The 18811-nt window shown below is 51.4% G+C and overlaps 1 protein-coding gene across 8 annotated transcripts in view; it reads right to left on the bottom strand.

The window, feature by feature from the left end:
• Positions 1-12283: 12283 nt before the first annotated feature.
• The window catches only part of LOC111155998 (meiosis regulator and mRNA stability factor 1), a 37215-nt gene continuing 30687 nt past the window's right edge, over positions 12284-18811 (bottom strand). For all 8 annotated transcript variants that reach the window (XM_022516516.1, XM_022516517.1, XM_022516520.1 and 5 more), the window contains 5 exons: positions 18144-18356; positions 16854-16914; positions 16641-16766; positions 14905-15075; positions 12284-12772 (listed from right to left, as the gene is read on the bottom strand). In XM_022516516.1, coding sequence (XP_022372224.1) covers positions 12528-12772; positions 14905-15075; positions 16641-16766; positions 16854-16914; positions 18144-18356 — 816 coding nt within the window. In that variant the 3' untranslated portion in view covers positions 12284-12527. The remainder of the gene's footprint in view (positions 12773-14904; positions 15076-16640; positions 16767-16853; positions 16915-18143; positions 18357-18811) is intronic.

Below are 18811 nucleotides of genomic sequence, written 5' to 3'. Positions count from 1 at the left end.
CTATCAGGCCTGCCCTGGATGGGCACAGCTCCCGTCTCCCGTCTGTCCTCTCCCAGGGGCTGTGCTCTGGAGGGCTCCACACAGCCCATGCGTCTTGGAGACATGAGGGCCCATCTGTAAAGACTGAGTTTGTGTGTGGTGTTGTGGTTACGTCTCCTGCTTCTTCCCCTCCTGTGTCTGGGCATGGTTCACATCGGGAGTGTGTCCATTTGCTCTTGGCTCTTCCTTCCCTTGCAATGTCTGCCCCAGGTGTGTGGAGCAAAGTGGGGATGAGGGCCTGGGCTGGAGCACAACCAGTGCTCAGAAGAGGTAGCAGAGTGCTGGGGGCTCCAACACCAGGCATGGGCAGATGAGAAGGGAACCCAGAGCAGATGCTGACTCAGGCGCTCTCCACCCACTGGGGGCCACTGGAGGGAGTGCCAGCAGGACACCACTCACCAGCCTAACACGAAGACCTCCGGAAACAGCAGCGGCGGGCGGGAGAGGTGGCCTGACCCAACCGTGTCCCATCATTTGGTGGTGTATTTTAACCAGCCTAATAATTCCACCTGTGTAACTTGATGTACATTTGCAACAGCCAGCCCGGCACAGCCCATGTGACCTCTCTGTGCATGTGTGTGTTGTGACCGGCCTAACGTAGTTAGCGTAACTCAAGATTCGCTGATGCGCAACCATCCATCAGAGAAAATAAAAATGGAAACCACGTACACGGGATTTTTAACGTTTTTTACTTTTTCCTTGATTATGGAAGTTATCCACATACCCAGTAAACCTTTTAAAAGTATAGAAAGTATAAAGAAGTTTCTCGTTTTCTGTTTGTATCTCCCACAAATTTTCCAACTTGAGACCACGCTGCCCTTGTGGCAGATTTTCCTTCATGCAATTTTTTTTCCCCAACAATCAGCATCATATTGTACCATTTTATAACCAGTTTCTTTTTTCATCTGGTGTTATATCACTACCATTTTCCCACATCATTAAGACCTCTTTGTAACATTAAACACTCTTTACAAATATTTGTAATGGCTGCTTAGTAATCCATCTTGTAGGTATGCCATAATCTATCTAACTAACCCTACCTTACTATCAGACATTTAAGCTGCTTCTACTTTTTCGGTATTATCAAGAATGTCATGGGGTACCTGGGTGGCTCAGTTGGTTCGGTGTCCAACTCTTGGATTTTGGCTCAGGTCATGATCCCAGGGTCCTGAGATGGATCCCAACGTCAGGATCCATGCTCAGTGTGGAGTCTGTATGTCCTTCTCCCTCTGCTCCTTCCCTGCTCGTGCTCTTTCTCCCTCTCTCAAAGAAATAAATGAAATCTTAAAAAAAAAAAAAGAATGTTAAGATAAATACCATGGGGAACAAAGCTTCATCTGAATTTCTGATTTTTCCTTAAGACGAAAGTCAAGTTCTTAGGATCACCTTTTTCAAAAACATTTGTGAATGTTTTTCAAGTTATAGCAGCTTTGCCGTTGACACACAGTATCTCAAACTGAGGACCCCAGAGCCTTGGGTTCCCTGGCCCTTGCAGCACCCCCTCAGTCCCTCCCACTGTTTCAGATGTGTTTGTGCCTTAGTCCAAGCTTTGGCCTGCACACACTTCCTGCCATTTTGAAGCCGAAGAGGCTGCCATTGGCCACTGCCTGTGCCACCACGCCGGGCTTAGGGGACCCCATGGCCTCCTTCACTGCCCTAGACCAAGCATGAAGTCAGACTCTGTGAGCTTCCCAGGATGCTCCCATAACATGGTACCTCAACCAGGTGGCTGAAAACAACACAAATATATACCTCTCACAGTTCCGGAGGCCAGAGGTCTGAAATCAAGGAGCTGACAGAGCCATGCTCCCTCTGGCAGCTCTTGGGAAGCATTCTTCACTGCTTCCTACTCCTGGCAATCCTTGGCTTCATCATCCCAGTTTCCACCTCTGTCCTCATATGGTTTTGTCCTCTGTGTGTCTGTGTCTTATCCTCTTCTTATAAGGTGCACCTTAAACCCAGGGTGCTTTCCTGTAGATCCCTAGCTTACTGACTTCTGCAAAGACCCTATTTCCAGATAAGGTCACATCCTGAGATGTGAATTTTGGCAGGGGGACGGGCAGGAGACATGCTCTTCAAGCCACTCCATGGATGCTTCCCACTCTTGTAATAAAAACCCACAGGCTGCGAAGGGTCTGCTACTTTTCTTTCTTTGTAGAAAACATGGGTATTGAAGGCTTGACCTCAGACCAATTAGAGAGCAGTTACTCACTGATCTAATGAGCCAAAGGAGATTGAAGGCCTCATAAAAATTCTGCCTCTAGTACATCCCCTGAGCCCTGAGGTACACCGAATTTATGTTCCTGCTATTTCTATTGATTTGTTTTCAACAAACAAAAAAAAACCCCACCATTTATTCAGGCTTTCACACAAGAGCCAAAGAAAGTAATAATTCAAGATGTTTCCAGATCACCAGGGCTGCCTGTAAAGCCAGGAAACCTTGCAGACCCAGACTCACTCATTTTGGAAGCTGGAGCGGAAAAGATACAACAGGAGAAACGTTTACTGAGAGCTACGTGGGCCTAACCCCAGAGGCAGATGTTCTCATCACTTCTCTACAAATGAGGAGGTTGTCCCAAGTCCTTTGAGCAACGCCCTATGGATTGTTGGTGGTGGAATCATCATTAATCCAACCTTCTCCTGTAGCCTAAGAGGCCTTTGTTTTCCCATCAGAATTGAAACAAATCTCTCCCATCACCAACCAACCAACCAACCAACCAACCAACCAACCAACCCTCCATCCCATCTTCCCCTGCAGCCACTATCTCTCTGTCCCTCTTCATAGCCTTACATGTTGCGAGTTATCTGCCATCTTGCTATCTTCATTTCCTCATCTCTAGTCCCATCCTCACCCTATTTCAACTGGTTTCTGGCACTCTTTTGTCCCTGACCCCTCTCACTGGGGATGTCACCATGGTATGTAGGGAAAGAAAAATCCTTTCCTTTGCCTGTCTCACGTTCTCCAGATGGAGTCCTTTCAGTGAGATGGGCCAAAGAGAAGACCGAGAGAAAAACAGGCAGGAGTGTATGAACACAGGCACTACACAAGTACATGTGGGGGCACTGGACAATCAACAATCCAACGAGGTCCTTGGAACTTGAACTTACATACGGCCTGAACTAAAAGGGGAAAGGGTTCTGGGCTTCCGGGAGGGTAGCAAGTTATGGGAAGAGGACCCAGAAAAGTATGGTAAACAAGGGTTGTGTGGTTAGGTTTGTTATGCAGATGTAAGACCTGCCTTCTCCATGGATGAGACTCCTCCTCCTGGTGTGGGAGAGGGAGACACCTTTTACAAATGGGAATTTCCTTTATAAATGGAGCTCTCCTTTATGAAAGGAGTGCTTTCGCTGCACTTGTTGGTTCTCAAGGAACTTTAGCTCAAAATAATCCATATGCCAAAAGGGCATGACTTTGGGTGGCGTATCCTGGCACCCCGCATTTATGTCCCATCCATGCAGTCAGCCCTCAGGCTAGCTCTCTGAGATGTGTCATGGCCCAGTTACGATACTGCCAAAATACCCCATCTCAAGGCGAACCGCACCACCCAGGAAGACCTCTCTTCAGTCTCCTTTCTCTCTTCCTTGACCTCAGGGCCTGGCCCTCAGCATTCTGCTCTTGCCCGCTGGGGGCCTTAGAAGGCCTTTGCCCCCAGACTGCTCCTGGATTCCTTCCTTCACCTAGAATAGACCTTTCTCCTGTACTCAGAACCACTTTCCCCACGGCTTCCTAGACTCTCCATTTGAAACCAGAAGAGGCACATCAAATGTGACATGTCCTAAACGAGGGGCCAGAGAACCGTCCCCTCACCTGCTTATTGTAAACTGAGTTTTATTGGTGGGTAACCAAGAGCAATTGTACATATATTGTCTCCGGCTGCTTTTGGGGCTACAAGAGCCTAGCTGAGTACTTGTGACAGAGACCCCATGGCTGGCGAATCCTAAAATACTTATGGTGGCCCTTTAAGAAAAAGTTGGCCAGTCCCCATCCTAAGCTGCCTCAGTTTCCCCTATGTTTTCCCATTTCAAGAAAGGTTATCACAGGAGGTGACCTGGACTCATCTGTTTCTCCTCACATTCCCCCAGTTCCCAAGTCTTTAGCTTTTGCCCCCCGAGTCTCCCTAGAGTCCGTGCACACTGCCATGCTCCCAGCGTAACCGCCATCCCCTTTTGCTCAGTCACCCACAGGAGCTCTGAACCGGCCTCCTTAGCACCTGGTCATGCTCCACACCATGGCCGGCTGCTTTTCTGAGTAATACAAACCTAATTGTCATTCTGCTCTTTAAAACAGTGCCTGTGCCTTTAGGTTGAAATCCACGTTCTCTCGCGTGGCTAAAAAGGCCCTCTGCACTCGGACCCTCCCTATATCCCGCTTCATCTCCGCTCGCCTGTTGTGCAGGGCCACCAAAGCTTTCTTGGGTTTTTATAGTTCTTCTGGCTATGCCGACTGTTAGCCTCTCTCGCGGGCCCTCGTACGTTATTCCCTGTGCCAAGAACTTCTCGGATTCCCTGCCAGTTCTTTCTCTGATCTATCTGTGCGCCATGCTGAAGCCAAAATGACCTTCCTAATGGGCAAATCTGGCAGGTCTCCAGCTCTCCCGCACCTGCCCCCCAACCCTTGTGGTCGAGCCCTGGGGCTGGGGCCTGGTTTGCAAAGCGGTTTGTGAACCAGCATCTCCGGGGCCTTCCCTACCTCCTTCCTCCCCACTCCTCCAGCTTCTCACCCTTGCTCACACCATCGTTTAAGGGAACAAACATAGAAGCAGCTGGGGAGGAAGAAGGAACACCTGGTGGTGTCAAGGCGGGGGTTCTGTAGCATCCGACTTGACCCACACATCGCGTGGCTTTAAAAACTGTGTGAAAAGGGCCCAGGGGACATGGCAACAGGATGGGGTTGGTGTGAGCAGTTTCAGCAAGGGGCTGGCCCAGAAGTCAGATGCATCAGGCAGGAGAGTGCCCCCTCCCCCACTGTTCCATTGCATTTCCATGTGACAAATGGGGAAAGTGAGTCTCAGCGAGGAGAAGGGATTGGCCCAAGTTCATACAGCATGTCCGTGGGAGAGCTGGGACCGGAGTCTGAGAGCAAGGTGAGAGTCGGGTTCAGTGTATTTCTCATTTCTAACCCCAGCAGCCTCGCACCCCACTCCCCACTGAGCTGTCCTCGGATGGAGGTTAGCTTTGGCCACGGCCACAGCATCTGAGCCTCTTTTGACCCTTTCTGTTCCCTGGTGGCCTGGCAGCCCTGACCTGTGGGAATGCACCAGCTCAGCTTGAGTACAGCTCGAGAAGAAACAGAACACACCCACTGCCAGCAGCCAAGCCTCGGATACCTGCTACCACCGACAGGACAGCGGGGTGGGCATCATGGGCTGGGGCAAGACCCTCAGGAAGGTTGGCTCGAGGAACAAATGTCAGGGTCATTCTTCCATCCGTTCACATGTTTAATTCCACTACGGAACGGAACACATGGCAGGTGCCAGGGAACACAGATAAACCAGACAGGGAGGGTTCTGCCTTCCTGTAACTTACATTCTAGGGAGGGAGATGGACGTCCAACAGGAGCGTGGGGGTAGGCCTGCTCAGTGGCGATGAATCTGACCAAAACCCAGTGACATGCAGGAGTAGCTAAAGGGAGAGCCATCTGGAAGGTGATGAAGGGCTTTGGCTTGGAGTCAGTCTGCCTGGGGGACGATGCCAGCTGCTGCTCTCCCTGGGTGATCTCTTCCCCTCTCTGCACCTCAGTGGCCAGACCTGTAAGATAGAGAGAACACACTGGGGCATTCATGAGACATTAACTGTGCGGGATGGCTGAGAACAATGCACGCGGTAGATAATACACTTCGAGAAGTGGGTTCTTGTTGGCCACGGCCGAAGGCAAGAAGCTGTGGGATCAGAAGGCTGCTCAAGCCATGCTATGGTTCTGGAAGTCCTGGGGTGGAGAGGGTGAGACCTGCTGGGTCCTGCCTTCATGAAGCTGACAGGGAGGAGATGACGGGCAGCAGTGACAAAAGTTATTGTAACCTGAATGTCTGCAGGAGCCCCATTCCACATGCTTCCCCAAGGTGTCCGCACCTTCCCTGGGGCTTATGGGGCCTCCCCAACAGGTCACACCCATGACCTGGCCTGCGCCCCCACTAGCTCTGTACACCCCTCATATCCCTTCCTACAGCTGTCCTCACCCTCCTCCTGCCAAGTCCAAGGTGGAACTCACCTCCTTTCCTCACTCACAAAGAACCCAAGCTGCATAAGGCCTCAGGACATGAAGCCCGCCTTCTGGAATGTTTATGGAGGTGGGTGTGGGTTCACATCACAGCCGCACACACCAGTGAAGATCGGCGGCTCCTGTTCCCACCAGCTTTGCTACCAGTCACCGAAGGGCTCACCTCTGTCCCCAGGCCTCCTCATGAGCAATTGCCCTCCCACTTACTGGAACAATACAGCTCACTCTGGCCTTTACCCTAACCTGACTCCAGGCCCCAGGGCCCACTCTCCCCACCAAGGTTTATTTCTCTATGGATGCCGTAGCTCATGGCCTGTCCGCCCACAGGAGCAGCAGCTGCCACGGGTTTGGGTTTTGATGAATGGTTGAAGACTTTCCAACCCACTGGGGTCGTGGTAAGCTCAGAGGCCGTGGGAGCATGGGAGGGGGCGTCTACCAGACTCTGGGGTTCAGGGATGTCCCTGCAGGAGGACGCACCTCTGCAGCGAGACCAGCACAGACAGGAGTTGGAGGAGGTGAGGCTGGGTAGGAACAGGAGGCTGCTGGGGGCTGCCAGGAACTCTCAGTGGCCACCTCCAGCCCCCTCCATCGCCCCCATGGGGACCTGGAGCTCTGCAGTGGGAAGCTCTAGGTTTTAAGTAACTGAAACAGAAGACAAAGAGGCCAAAACCTAAGAACATTTCCTGGCTCCTGGGCCAAGATGTGGGGTACCCTTGGGTCCAGGGGTTCAAGCACGGTCACTTGGACTTCGTGTTTGTCTGCCTCTTGGCCCGCCTCCCTCAGGGTTGGGGGGGGGGGCTTTATCTTGGGCAGAGTCTCCTGGTGAGGCACAAAGGCAACAGCTCTAGGTGCTCATCCTCCTTGGGGCGTCCTGGACCCCAGCATAGGGTCTGCCAGGTGTGGCCAGCATCGAGGTAAAAGATAAAGTAAGGCATATTAAAAAGGTTAAGTTTGGGGAGCCTGCGTGGCTCAGTCGGTTAAGCGTCTGCCTTTGGCTCAAGTCATGATCCCAGGGTCTTGGGATTGAGCCCTGCATTGGGCTCCCTGCTCAGCAGGAAGTCTGCTTCTCCCTCTGCCTGCAGTTCCCCCTGCTTGTGCGCGCTCTCTGACAAAGAAATAAATAAAATCCTTAAAAAAATGTTAAGTTTCCTTGAGCAAAAATCAGTTGGAATCAGGCAGTATCCAGCGGAGCAGACAGTAAGGCTCTCTGAGGAGCTGTTACAGGCAGAAGACAGCAGGAACCGGAAGTTATACCAGACACACAAGCAGGTTGGCTACTGCAAGGCCACCTCCCTTTAGGGGACGACAGGGGTCTGACAGGCACATCACCTGGCTAGTGCTGATCAGACTACTCCTGATTGACTGGTTTAGGATTCCATTTCTGGGAGCGGCGAAATTGTCGTCCAAGTCGTGGTGTGGTGACATGGAGCTTAGCTTAAACACTTCCATTTGGGGCCTGTTGTCCTGTTTTTTGACGGTCACGTGGCCAGCCCAGAATTACTGGCTGGGTCAGAGGGGGTGGTTCTCTGCTCAGCCCCCACAGCCTCCCGTTCCCATCTGGAAACCTCAGCGTGGAGGTGGAAGCTGGGTGGGCTGTGAGCAGGTCTATCACGGCTCCTGCTGCTTTGAAACTTGGTGGCTGACCCTCAGCGGGTTTAGCCCGGGACTCCTTTCCTTCCTCCCCAGTCACTCCCTCCAGGATCGTGTGGGAGCCCGTGTGGGGCAGGCTTCCACCTGATGGATGCTGGCAAGGACCATGGGAAGCCGCTCCCTTGGTTCGGTTACTTTCTGTGGGGCTCCCTCTCAGCCGACTGGAGATTCTCCTCACGGGTTTGATGGACTAAGCTGCCATCTTGAGGGAGCCCATGTGGGCGGCCTCTGGATTTACAAGTGGCTTCCAGCTGTCGGCCCACAAAACCTGGGGCCCGAACTCAGGACAGAGGACAGAGGGGAGATGCGGGAGGTCGGCAGGGGTCGGGACTCACAGTCCATGTGTAAAATCCTCTTATCGTCCTCATGCAGGGAAGCGAAACAGGCTACTTGAGAACGGAGAGGTCTTCCCTGATTCTGCATCCAGGCCCCACACCAGATTCAGAGGCTGCGAACACGGAGGGCGGGGGCCCTGCAGGGCCGTGGGCAGGCTTGTCTGTACTCACTGTGAGCGACATCAGAAACTCTGAGGGAGAAAAGGGTGGAGGTGGGAGTGGGAGTTCTCTGTGTAGGCCCTGCAGCCCAGCTGGGAAGGCCTCCTGGCAGAGGTGGAAGCAGAGGCCTTCCCATGAGGAGCCTGAGGTCAGAGAAGATGGCGCCACCGTGCCCTTGACCTCTGCAGCACTCCTAGCTGCTCCACATGTGGTGGTGGCTGCCAAGCTTCCGCTTGCCTCCTCTGTGCTCAGAGTCCCTCATTTCCAAGTACTTCCTTCCCAGGAAATGGGAATTCTTCTCCTTGTCTTGCTGACTTGAGATCTAAGCTCCTGGCCCCCCACACCTGAGAAGTGAGGGGTTCTCTCTCTTTGCAGCCATTTCCATAATTTGCTGACCATGTCCCAAAGGCAAGCAGCTGTTTCCTCCTATTTCCCAGGGGTGCCTCCCTCTGAGGGAGAGACTAGAACTTTCCTGGGAAAGTGTTAATTCAAAGAAGCAAATGGGCTCAGTCTGTCCCCCAAGAGCGTTAACAGCGGCAGCCCAGAGGCTGGCCAGCTAAGGCAGGAGTGTGCGGTCAGGCAAGGCAGTGGTGGGACCATGCTGACTGCTGGTTTATGGGGCGGTGAGTAGGGGTGCCTGCTCCTCCCACAGTCTGAGAGCCAAGGTGTGACCTGTCCCAATCCACGGAGCAAGCTCATTGGTTGGGGAGATAGTGAAGATGCTTCTGAGACACAACTGGGTCCCTGGCCATGTGAAGCTACTAGAAAGCAGAGAAGAGACATGCCAGAGCGCCATGCTCCTCAAGGTGGAGGACACAGCTAGCGTGAAGCATCAGGAGCCAGGTTTTAGATGTGGACACCCGTCTCCTCTGCACGGACAGGTGCGCCTTCATTCAGCCGGCCATCTTCGAAGCTACCTCCAGACCTCGAGGGAAGCGCAGAGAGAGAAAGGCAATGCCCCATTGCAAGTCCCAATCCAGACCTACAGAATCTCCCCGTGTCAGTTGAAAGGGGCATGGTGGCAGCTCAAGGTTTTCTGCAAAGATCTGCTACCACGAAAGATGTCTGGAAAGGACTGCCAAAGGTGTTTAAGAGCAGTTTCGTGTTGGAATTTAAAAAATGGCACTTCATCAAGAAGCAATCTACCCCAACATTCAAGTGTCTTCTAGGTCTTTTCAGGTATCTTGCAAGTGGGGGTAGTGGCAGGTGTCACAGTGGCCTCAGAGGAAGGACTTCAACATGGAATCGATGACGGAAGTCTTTTCCAAATGGGCTTATTGGAAAAGCATGCTGGGCAGTGACCAAAAAGGTAGCCTGCAGAATGGATTTCTCTCCCAGGGTGAGAGAGACCCAAGGGATTATCTCAGGTTTCTACCCAGAGGGGTCTGTGGTTACTGGATTTGCCCCACAGGTGATTGCACACCGGAACCTGGCTGGAAACCTCCGAGGGCCTGGGGTGTCAGGAGTGCAGACACCTGTGAGGGCTGTGGGCTCAGTGAGAAGGGCCCTGAAAATGTGGGACTACTTCACTCTCCCCAAAACAGCTGGATTTTCAGAAGGGGTGAGAAGTTGGGGAAACCCAACGTGGAAAGAGGACAGGACTGGACTGGCTTCCCACCCCTCCCCTCGGACAAATAACAAAGCACTTGGCAAACTCAAATTGATGCTTGCTTTGTAAAGTTTATTGACAACTGTTTGGTCCCAACACACAAAACAGCACTTAAACCACAAAAAAAGTGTTCAAACAAAGTAGACAGTTAAGAAAAAACATCTCTTCCCCCAAGCCCAATCCGAAACAAACAGTGCAAGATGGGAAAGGGGGTTGTGGTGATAACTTTTTATCTTTTTTTCTTTTTCTTTAAACAGATATATCTAATCTGGTACATCTTTCCACCCAGAAATAAAGAATTTCTTTGTCTTAATTCTCATACATCATTTCATCACATCATTTAATTAAAGCCTCTGGATAAAAAAATAGATAGCAATCAGACTGGCCGTTGTGGAGTACATCACGGACACAACGAGCTCACGCTGTATTTATTCTCGTATCTTCCAACAGCGACGGCTGGTCACACACGCGTCCCAGACTGGCTGGCGACTCCGGCGAACGGTTGGGTTCGACCACGTTCCTGGGACAGCATGAGCCCGCGGGCTCCTCTCTGCTGCCCAAAGAAGCTGCTGAGACTGTTCCTCGTGACTTGTAATGGTACCTCTGATGTTCTTAAAGTCGATCCCGCCTAGGCGAGCAAAACTAAAGTCCGAGAGTGCAAACTCAGCCTTAAGGAGTCTCAGGATAAGGCCACTGAGGTTCTCGACACCAACTTTCTCACACTGGTTAAAAGCTTCTTAAAAAAAAAAAAAAAAAAATTGCTCATCTGCATTTGACTTCTTGCCGTACTATGTCTGTAGGACAAATGCCTTCATTCGGAGAGGCTTCACGGAGGGCCATACTGCTTGCAAGGCTTTTCCAGGGTCACTCCATCTCGGCTGGGGCCACGTCTGGAGAACTGGGAACCACTGGCTTCATTTTAAAGATTTTGGGGAACAAAAACCCGACTTGTAGAAATCTCTCTGGAGCCCTTGTTTTGTGGCATTTTATCAAAATGCTGGCTATGAAATCAGAGCCCATTTTCTGGCTTTCTAGAAATTACAAAATACAAACATTTCCCCAAAAGAAACCATCTCAGTAGTGGAAGACCTTATGCCCACAGGTTCTTTCTGCTCTATGAATGAATCCGCCTTTTTGCCCAACAAATACAACCCATTGTAAATGTCAGGTTTCTCCAGGAGGGGTGAGAGACCACCTGTCACCTCAAGGCGAAGGTCATTCCACAGGGCAGTGCTCTCTCAAAGGCTGGCTTTTCCCAAATGCCAACATCAGACACCACAAAAACCCAAACATGCTTCCAACAGTGAGAAATAACAGTAAAAGCAGACACTATTAAAACACACTGAGCGCCCCCCCCAACACACTCACACATAAAGCTTCCCAGCTACCAAAACCAGGTTTAAAATTACAAATACAAGGTTAAGATGATCAACCTTGGCCTTCACACGTATAGATAGAATATCTGTCTCTTGCTAGTGGAAAGAGTATCGATATCGCTCCGGTTAAAGCACCTCGCCCCTCAGCTCTGATTTGTAATTTATGCATTTCATGCATATTTTAGAAAATCAGACTCTCTTCCCAACATTGCCCCTCGACACACAGTACTGTGTGCTGGAATTCAAATGCTGACTTTAAATTCATGACATCAAGACCATTTCCTTTTCCTTAACCTAATCCGCATCACACTGGAACGTAACATAAAAGGGAAGCTTAAAACATCCTCAACTGTCTAGAAAGCTCCTACATGGCACCCCGAAGTGGAAGCAGGGTTAAAAAAAAAAAAAAATCTGTGATGAAGCCACATTTGTCAACTACAGACATAGCTCAATAAAACAAACAAGGCACGCTTACAAGTCACATGGAAGCCAGGAAGCTTCATATCCAACCCAGAAACACATTCTCCCCGCCTCGCCTGCCCTTTTGCTTCCGCATGAGAACACACAGGGCCACAGAGCAGGCTCTGTGCTATCACACGCCATGCACTTGATCTGCACCGTCTGGAAACATCAGTAAGCAAAGGCTGAGAGGCTATCTTAGGCTACATGTAAGATCCAACCACGGATGTGGCTTGAATGGCAGTAAAACCACTCCCTTCCAGCTGAGTTCTCACCACTTTCTCCTTACACAACACCATCACATGCTAATTAAGAAAAATTTGGTAAGATATATTGAGGATTTCTTAACAACTGCCAGGAAGGTTTTTGGGGGGGGGGGGTTGCTTTTTTTTTTTTTTCTTTTTTTTTTTTTGGTTTGTTTGCTTTTTTTTTTTTTTTTTTTTTTTTTTTTTGGTTTGTTTGCTTTTTCCAAAAAATTGGGGGAGGGAAAAAAAGAAAGAAACACTTCAGCTCTAAAGCTGTGTTCAACGTCAAAGAAACCAAATGTTATGGGATAAATCTGATAAGAAATTGGCTTCTAGGGGGTTTGCATTCAAACGGAAAAGGCTGTGTTTTCTGAACCCACTTTTGTGTGCAGAATCAGACAGTGTTTCCCCATCCTAATTCTATGTTCAAAACGCGAGTCAAAGCTTGGTTATAGGAGCAAAGGAAAAATTGGCTGCCAATTTTACTCTATTTTTGGGTTGCTTTTTGGCTGGGCTTTCCACGGGGTCCTTGCTGGGCAGTGACTCTGAGGTTTCCGAGGAGGGGCAGGGAGGCACCGGGACAGCTGCAGAGATGCCAGAGGAGCTGGAGTCCGAGGCTGGGTTGTTACTCTTTACCGGTACTGGAATTTCAATTTTCTCTTCTTGGTTTAAAATCATAATTTCTGTAAACACCAAAGAGCAAACACATTCAGTTCTAAGACCTGCAAGACGTGTGGGGTCTTAGTTTCTCTCTTGTCTCATCTCAAAAAGTATTTTTAAAATCACCCACCAAACATCACGCCCATGCCGCAACTTCCGTTATCAGCTATGTGGCCAACGAGTCACGTGAGTCCAGTATTTATACATAAAACTGCACTTCAGCTCGCTCTCCCTGGGATTACAAAGTTCTAGAAAGCTCCATTTTTGGCTATAACTCAATGGGCAATGGTGTAGACATTTTTACCCCCAGTTTGGATTCTCTGCCCATTCACTCGCTCTGTCCGGTAGTTAAAGACCTTTGAGCCTCATGGGACCTAACGACTTTTCCCACGAGGAGGGGCCTCAGTGTCAGGAAACCCCGGGCCCATTCCGCTGACTGAGGGCTGGATCTAAGGTGGGCAGACAGGGAGAGAAGTGCACAGAGGCAGAATTAGCATGAAATATTCAGGCAGTGAAACACGGCCATTTTTCCTGCAGTGTTTACAGGCTGCTCTTTCTCTGGCCGAGCCCCGCGTACACAGGGGGCCGCTTTTGCTTCCACGAGATGTACTGCAGCTCAGACTCCCACTGTGTGTGCATGTGCAGGGGGCCCTCGCACCAGAGGCACGGAGAGGCCCGAGTGATGGAGGGGGTGCGGAGCCCCAGCTCCCTTCTCAGGCCGGCACCCAGGAGCATGGCACACAGAGCTGCCCATGCCATTCGGCATCTCTCTGTGGACCCACGCATCTGCTTGAACTCGCACAGACTAAATGCACCGCAGCTGCAACCCCACAGGCGCGCTGCTATCCATCTCACGCCGGCTCCTGTGGTCCCTCCCAGAGGAGCACACCCCTGCTTCTGTCGGGCCGCTTGTGCTTCCACGAGATGTACTGCAGCTCAGACTCCCACTGTGTGTGCATGTGCAGGGGGCCCTCGCACCAGAGGCACGGAGAGGCCCGAGTGATGGAGGGGGTGCGGAGCCCCAGCTCCCTTCTCAGGCCGGCACCCAGGAGCATGGCACACAGAGCTGCCCATGCCATTCGGCATCTCTCTGTGGACCCACGCATCTGCTTGAACTCGCACAGACTAAATGCACCGCAGCTGCAACCCCACAGGCGCGCTGCTATCCATCTCACGCCGGCTCCTGTGGTCCCTCCCAGAGGAGCACACCCCTGCTTCTGTCACACACTACATATTCCAGCGGCAGAAGCCACGTATATGTTTCCCTACCTCCTATTCTCCAGATAAACAGCCTCAGTTCCCTCACTGGGCAACACGAGGCTGCCCCTGGATTCCCCCTGGAACGGTAAGCGGAGTGGAGAAGCACCCACTGTGAGAGACAAAGGGGAAAGGCCTCGACAAAGCAGATGGCCACCTCTCCGGAGGTCAGGTGACACAACAGCAAGACAAGAGGCTTGGGGTTCAAATCCCAGCTCAGACACTTCCCAGCCCGGCAACCTGGGGCTAGGGTGGTCCCTGGTCTGTCACCCATCCTGCAGGGCTGCGGTGAGGAGGAGATGCGAGTGAGGAGGAGATGCGAGTGAGGAGGAGATGCGAGTGAGGAGGAGATGCGAGCGTGCCGGGAGCCGCCTCCCACCGCAACCCCCACCCCCCAGGTCAGTGCTGGCTGCAGCCAGCTTCCCGTCCCTCCTCAGCCCACCATGCAGGGTCCAGAGCTTAAGTCACAGATGGCCTTCCCTCCCCTGCTCATACCATCATGAGGCCCCAACCCAGGGCCATCATTCACCTGTAGGCCGGACCAGAGCTGCCGTGCATGCATGTGGGCCACCAGGTGTACCCGCGAGCGGCTGCACCTTTACAAAGGCGGGCAACACAAGCCCAGGAAGCCTCCGTGGGCTTCTCCACGGCCCAGCTGCGTCATCCCTCCAGATGCACCATCGTTCCTGGGCTTGGGGCTCCCCAAGCCTCCCTGGGCTATGAACCCAACTCTGCAGGAAGACCGACCGGAAAACAGGGTCCTAATAATCAGTGTAGGTATTCTTGTGCCTGAAAATATGGTTTCTCCCCACCTCCGTCAAAACTTTACCATAAAGGCATTGTGCTTTGATTTTTTAACCCAGAGAGAAAAACCTCACGACCGCATAGCACATCCTACCAGAACACTCCTGAGGGTGTTCCTCAAACTGAATGAGATCAGCAGACTGGAGGACTACAGGATCCGGTCTCAGCTGTGGGGACGGCAGGCACGAAGGGACGGGTGCACACAGAAGGTCCACAGGGGAGTCACTGGTCAGGTGGAGAAGCTCCTGCTCTGTCTGGTGGGGCCCTGGACAGAGAAGGCAGGCTGGGGCTCAACTCAGGACAGCAGTCTACCACGAGCCTGTGCCTGAGGCTTTCTTTCTCAGCCTTCAAGATGAAAAAGGCCAGGAAGTACTCCAGAACACAAGGTTAACAATGAAGACAACAACAACAACAATAACAAAGCCATTAAGGGAAAGGTCTGGGTCACTCTTTGGTAAATGAAGTGCCACAAGCCAGGCTCTCCAGATTTGTGTTCAGAAATAGCAATGCCCCAAGGGGCCACACAAACACCAAAAAAGGCTCCACAATCAGGGGGAGGGGAAAGTAAGTCCTTAGAAGAGGTATAAAGTAGTTAAAATGAGCAAAAGCTAGACCCCGGTTCTGTCACTCCCTTACTAAGTGATTCTGGGTAAGCTTTTTTTTTTTTTTTAAAAGACTTTATTTATTTATTTGACAGAGAAAGACACAGTGAGAGAGAAAACACAAGCAGGGGCAGTGGGATAAACATGCTTCCCGCTGAGCAGGGAGCCTGATGATGCAGAATTCGATCCCATGACCTTGGGACTAAAGGCAGACACCCAACTACTGAGCCACGCAGGAGCCCCTTGGGTAAGCTCTTTAACCTCCCAGAACTTGGGTCCCTTATTCGGAGACTGGTGGTAACTTCCCTGCAGGCTGTGCTGACAGCTGAGGGTGGGGAGTTCCATTCCCATGCTTTATAAAACGTGTAATGTGTCCTCCACACAAAGGTCACAGCAATGCTTCCAATAGTGACTTACAGAGTCATACAAAGATAAAAGTCTCATATGCAGCAATGGATTCAAACGTCTTTTAGTAAAGTTACAATTGCTACAGAGCTCAATCTAGTCAATTTCTACCTACAGAGGAAGCTCCACATAAAATCTGAGTGGATCAATGTTGTTTTGAGGATTATTCATGCATTATTACCAAGTCTTTCTCAGGAAGGCCCTGTGACAAAGACTCTCTCCATCCAACTTGAGCCTGGCCCTTTGAGCCCTCTTCTCCACAAGGCCTTGACCTTGGCCTTCCATGTCTGTCTGGTCCTTACTGAACCCAGTCTTGGCAAGCATCTTGGAAGTCAGTTCTGTGAGAACTCTGCACCCCTGCTCTCCGACCAAGGCCCTCAGTCCTCCACCTCTGATGTCTTCTCCTGGTGATGTGGACCCCCCACCCCCGCCGCTGACCCCGCTCTGCTCCTTAACTAAAACATCCCTGTCCATCCTTGTACTCAGAATTAACTTCCATCTCCCTCCTTGGGTGCAGCAGAGTTCACCCAATTGCAATAGTCTTAAAATACTATTTTAGCAAATGTTGGAAAAATTTTTTCCTCTTAAGTCTGAACTGGGCTGACATATTGTCATTACAGGGGTGTCAACAGCCTTCAAGAACCTGAACCATAAAACACTACGAAGTGCAGGCTCGTTTTTCTGTTACCAATCAAACACAAGACTGCTTTGGAGAATATATGAAGACGGCTCACTGTGGTCCTTGCCCCCACCCACCCCCCAGCCCACACCCCACCAGTTCTCCAAGAATTTCACAAGCTTGGCTGTGTTGTGCCTCGCTTACCATCGCTGCCTGCTCCGAGTTCAAGTTCCATAGCTGTGCCAGATTCAGGCACCACCGAGATGTGCTCTGTGGCCAAGGGCTGGTTTTCAGAATGGGTGGGGGCAAGCCCGAGGGAACTCAATCGACCTGGGGGACCAAGAGCAGCCGTCAGAGGGAAAAGTCAGTGGGAGAACCGGGATTTCTGAAGCAGGGAGGGGATGGGTGCTTACTTACATTTCATGTCATTTTTTAACACTACAATTCTCTTATGACCATGTCCTTTTATCCAGACCACCTGCATACAAGACATACTACTGGTTAAGCAGTGGAAAAGGAGGGGAGATAAGCCCTAAGTCCAGGAAGAATGGGACCTGTTGCGCTGACCCTAGATGTCAGAAACTAACGTCAAGGAAAATTCTTCTATACTTTCTTTAGCTTTTAAAGTAACAGAAGCTGGCAGAGACATGCACCTTGTAAGAAAACATGGAGTCTAAAAATGATGAGACTCAGCTTTAAAAACATTCTTTAGGGCTCTCAGAAAGACCAGCCCCCAACACCAGTTCTGGTCTGTTAAAGGAGACAGTTCTCACACAAGAGTCCTTCCTATTTCCTCCAGAAACTAAATATACCCTAAGAGAATTAATGGGGACGTTCCAGACCCCCCCAAACTAAGCTCCTGGTCCTAATCCTGAAACAGAGTCCTCGCTCCGCCTCCTCAGCGAAGCAGGAGTGGCAGCGGAGGCCCCCGGCTCCCAGCACCCCCACATGCGTCGGCACCGAGTCCGGATCTCAGCCTCCCTGGGTCCTTCGCTGCCTCCTGCAATACTTTCACGCAGGTTCGGTCTCGTTATCACTCTCACCTGGGCTCCGGCCACGTCCAGGATCCTCGCCAAGCTCCCTCCTCCCTTCCTGCTACTCTGGACACAGCACTGACACTGGTGTTTTCACACACAAACCCGAGGCTCTCCGCTTCTCTCCTCCAGGTCCTTCTGCTCACCCGGAGGAGCAAGGCCCTCCCCAAGTGAGCTCCCACTACACTGGTAGGCCTCCGCCTGGTTTTTAATGCCCTCAACATTCCACACTACTTGTCACTGCTTTGCATCTGCTTTTCCAATCCCCTCTGCCCAGACCATCCCATCTTCGTCACATAGTTCACGTCTATAAATCCTTGACATCTGGGCTCTAGAATGAAACCGGAGCCTGGGCGGGGCCCTACCTGTGCCCCTCCTTGGGGTACCCACGGATGGCTGATCACACTGCCTCGTCACCTGCCAGGTGCCCCAACTCTCCATCGCCTGACACCTTTCTGAGGAAAGGGGCTGCAACTTACTCACCTGGCATATACGCATTTAATACAGGCTTGCAGAACCTAGGAGAAACGCTAGCATCACCCCTTTAATGCCAACAGTATGTCTTTCAAAATGCCTGCCACGTCATTACTGCGGCAGCATTTGCCGACTGTGTTCAGGAGAGCGAGCCTGGGGCTCTCCCGGAAGACCCCCTCCAGGCTCCAGGAACACCCACCTGCGGGATTGCTCCCAAGAGCTCCTCCACGCTGCTGCAGCCATAGGTCTCGGGCTGCACGGTTTCTCCGACGTATTTGGTATAGGCCACGGAAAACTCATGGAGAAAAAGCTGCTGGTAGTGGTACGTATGAAGTAAAGAGCGCACGTTCTTGGCAAACAAGTACAGGCTGGTAAGCCTCACACACTCCTCTGTCTTATCATTGGTGAAAACCTGGTCCAAGAGAAGAACACAGCATTAGAGATTTCCAGAGTGGCGCGCCTGCAGGGGTCTCAGCAGGTTGAGCATCTGCCTTTGGCTCAGGTCTCAGGGTCCTGGGATGGAGCCCTGTGTCTGGCTCCCCTGCTCAGCGGGGAGTCTGCTTCTCCCTCTGCCTCTGCCCCTTCTTGTCCTCTCTCTCGCACGCGCTCTCTCTCTCCCTCTCTCTGACAAATAACTAAAATCTTAAAAAAAAAAAAAAAAACCAAAAAAAAAAACTTCCAGAGTGACTGGTCTTGCCCCGCTGGGGAGTCCCGGCCTCCTGCTGAGAGTGAAAAGGCACCAAATCAACCTGAAAATGGCCACTGAGCCTGGGAGGAGGGGGCGCCCATTCAAGGATCTCTGCCCACAGCAAGTGCTGTCTTAGAGCAAACTACAGTTTGCGCTGTGTGTCTCAGATGGCTGAGGTC

The sequence above is a fragment of the Enhydra lutris genome, unplaced genomic scaffold, assembly GCF_002288905.1.
Source record: "Enhydra lutris kenyoni isolate GAN:26980312 unplaced genomic scaffold, ASM228890v2 scaffoldscaffold45, whole genome shotgun sequence".
Taxonomy (NCBI): Eukaryota; Metazoa; Chordata; class Mammalia; order Carnivora; family Mustelidae; genus Enhydra; species Enhydra lutris.
This window is presented reverse-complemented; position numbering and strand designations above follow the sequence as displayed.